The following is a 2,109-nucleotide window of genomic DNA, read 5'->3' as shown; positions in this document are numbered from 1 at the left end:
ATGAACAGTCTGCTATTCACTTTCCATAAGAAATACGCATGTGCAATAAGTAAAACAGATTTTTGCATGTTCTGCAAGAAATTAATGTATATATGTACAATAGAAGAGTATTTTAGAGACTGCTCCATGTTAAACTCTCTCTTTAAAGCCACTTCCATAATATCACAACAGCTTTGCAACAGACACCAAACACTTATTTCTTTCCAGCAGAGAAGCAGATGTTACACTCATTAACTCATGTAATTACCTTGTCGCATAATTTTGTCCCTTTGGTCCAAAAGACGGTATCTTTCTTCAGATGTCTCGGCCACTAATCCTACCAGGTTACCAAGAGATGACAATGAAGCTCCCAAGGCCTCTGAGCTCTGCCCTTCAGAACTAGAATCAAACAGATCTGCTTCAAACTGCAGCGCCTTTCGAAGACCAGGCTTCTTTGCTGGAGAACTAAAAATAGAAGATTTTTTAATCAATAATACACTAATGCATGCCCCGGCCTTAATCAGTTCACTGTTCTTTAGGACATCAACATCTCTGTTCAGAAGAACATTTTGTTCACAAAGCAATGTATCAAATAAACAAAGTATGTATCGACATACTAAGGTTGTTATGAGCTAACACTAGCACTGGGGGTTAATCTGGTTAAATCCTCAGTACTGCCTTGACAACACTGCCAAGCATTCCTGACTGTAGTGAAAGCCTCAACCTTTGTAAAATAGAAATGGTATCACTGAATCTGTCTTAGAGTGGCCAGAACCAGATGGCTGTTGCAGCCTTTTCGCATCACTATGGCACAGCAGTTTGCATTTTAAGCCAGGAACTAGCCTGCTGTTTGGTGTGAAAAAAAACAAATGCTTTCTATGGCAACAGAGATTATCAAAAGATTTCACAGGGCCCAAATACAAACATACTTTTTAAAATCAAGGAACATTCATTCCTTCACAACATATTACTAATTTTATAATTATATGACTATGCACACCAATGACTTTTGTGAAAACAGACACACCATTAAGGTACCACAGAAAGATGACAACCTTGCCACTTCAGCGACTGACACAAAACAGGAGGATTCCTGTACAAAGACTACTCACTTGAAGCAAGACAAGACGACGATCCAAACTCAGCAGCTACTCTGAAAAGGGGATTCTCATTCCACAGAACTGTAATTGCCTACAAATGAAACTACTCACTTCAGAAGCTCATTTAATCATGACCACAGAACAGCATCATTACTGCTTGGTCCTAGTTTGGCTCTGCACCATTTCATTCAACTCCCTTATGCCTCACTATTGCAGGTGTTGCTACTCATGTTGTTATGAACAAAATATTCAAAAGAAATACACAGACCAAAGTAAAAGACCTTAATAAGCAGTTAGAAGTGTCTTTCTGACAAAGTGTGAGATCTGTGAGCTTGTAATTCAGACAAACCAGAAGAGACAAGGGAAGCACATTCCTCGTGAAGAACATGACTATTTGGCACACACTGATCATCATTTTCCCCCATGCACCCTGTTTCCTGCCAGATGGATCCCCAGGGAGCAGACATACCTTTTACCAGGCATCACACTGCCGGCAGAGGATCTTATCAAAGGTTTTCGAAGAGGGGAATGCTGATAGCTTTGCTCTTCACTGCTTTGCCTTCCTTCATCTTCACCTGCTTTCTTCTCCTTGCACGAAAATTCTCTTTTTGCTGGACCTGAAGTGACATATAAACATGAAGCCAGGTACTTGCCAAATAGTTTAAGCAACAACTCTTTTTTACCCATAGGAGTGGTGGTTAGCAGTTTGTTTTAAAAAAATACTATTAGAAAATAAAACTAAGAGTCAGTTTTGTACATGTATGCAAAACTTCCAGGACAACTTGCACTAGAAGCTGTACCGACTAAGTCGACCAATTGCTAGTCAGCTTCACTGTTCTATCATCAGTATAAAATAATATAAAAAATAAGTATTTTTCAACAAAATATCACTTAGCAATAACTATAATTGATCAGCAGATTGTCAGTAAATTAAGTCTGACCACCATCTGAATTTAAGTTCTCTCAGGTGTGGGATATAATCCGTAAGTCATAACTCTCCACAGGATATGAAATCCATTTCACTTATGTA

General features: G+C 38.8%; 1 protein-coding gene across 1 annotated transcript in view; it reads right to left on the bottom strand.

Moving 5' to 3' along the window:
* Positions 1–2,109, bottom strand: part of MCM3AP (minichromosome maintenance complex component 3 associated protein) — a 28,080-nt gene that overhangs the window by 20,941 nt on the left and 5,030 nt on the right. Inside the window, exons 4-5 of the mRNA XM_009320830.1 lie at positions 1,549–1,696; positions 248–444 (exon numbers count right to left, since the gene is read on the bottom strand). Coding sequence (XP_009319105.1) covers positions 248–444; positions 1,549–1,696 — 345 coding nt within the window. The remainder of the gene's footprint in view (positions 1–247; positions 445–1,548; positions 1,697–2,109) is intronic.

This window comes from Pygoscelis adeliae, unplaced genomic scaffold, assembly GCF_000699105.1.
Source record: "Pygoscelis adeliae isolate BGI_AS28 unplaced genomic scaffold, ASM69910v1 Scaffold63, whole genome shotgun sequence".
NCBI classification, from domain to species: Eukaryota; Metazoa; Chordata; class Aves; order Sphenisciformes; family Spheniscidae; genus Pygoscelis; species Pygoscelis adeliae.
Note: the sequence above shows the minus strand (reverse complement) of the source record. Positions and strands in the feature narration are given on the sequence as shown.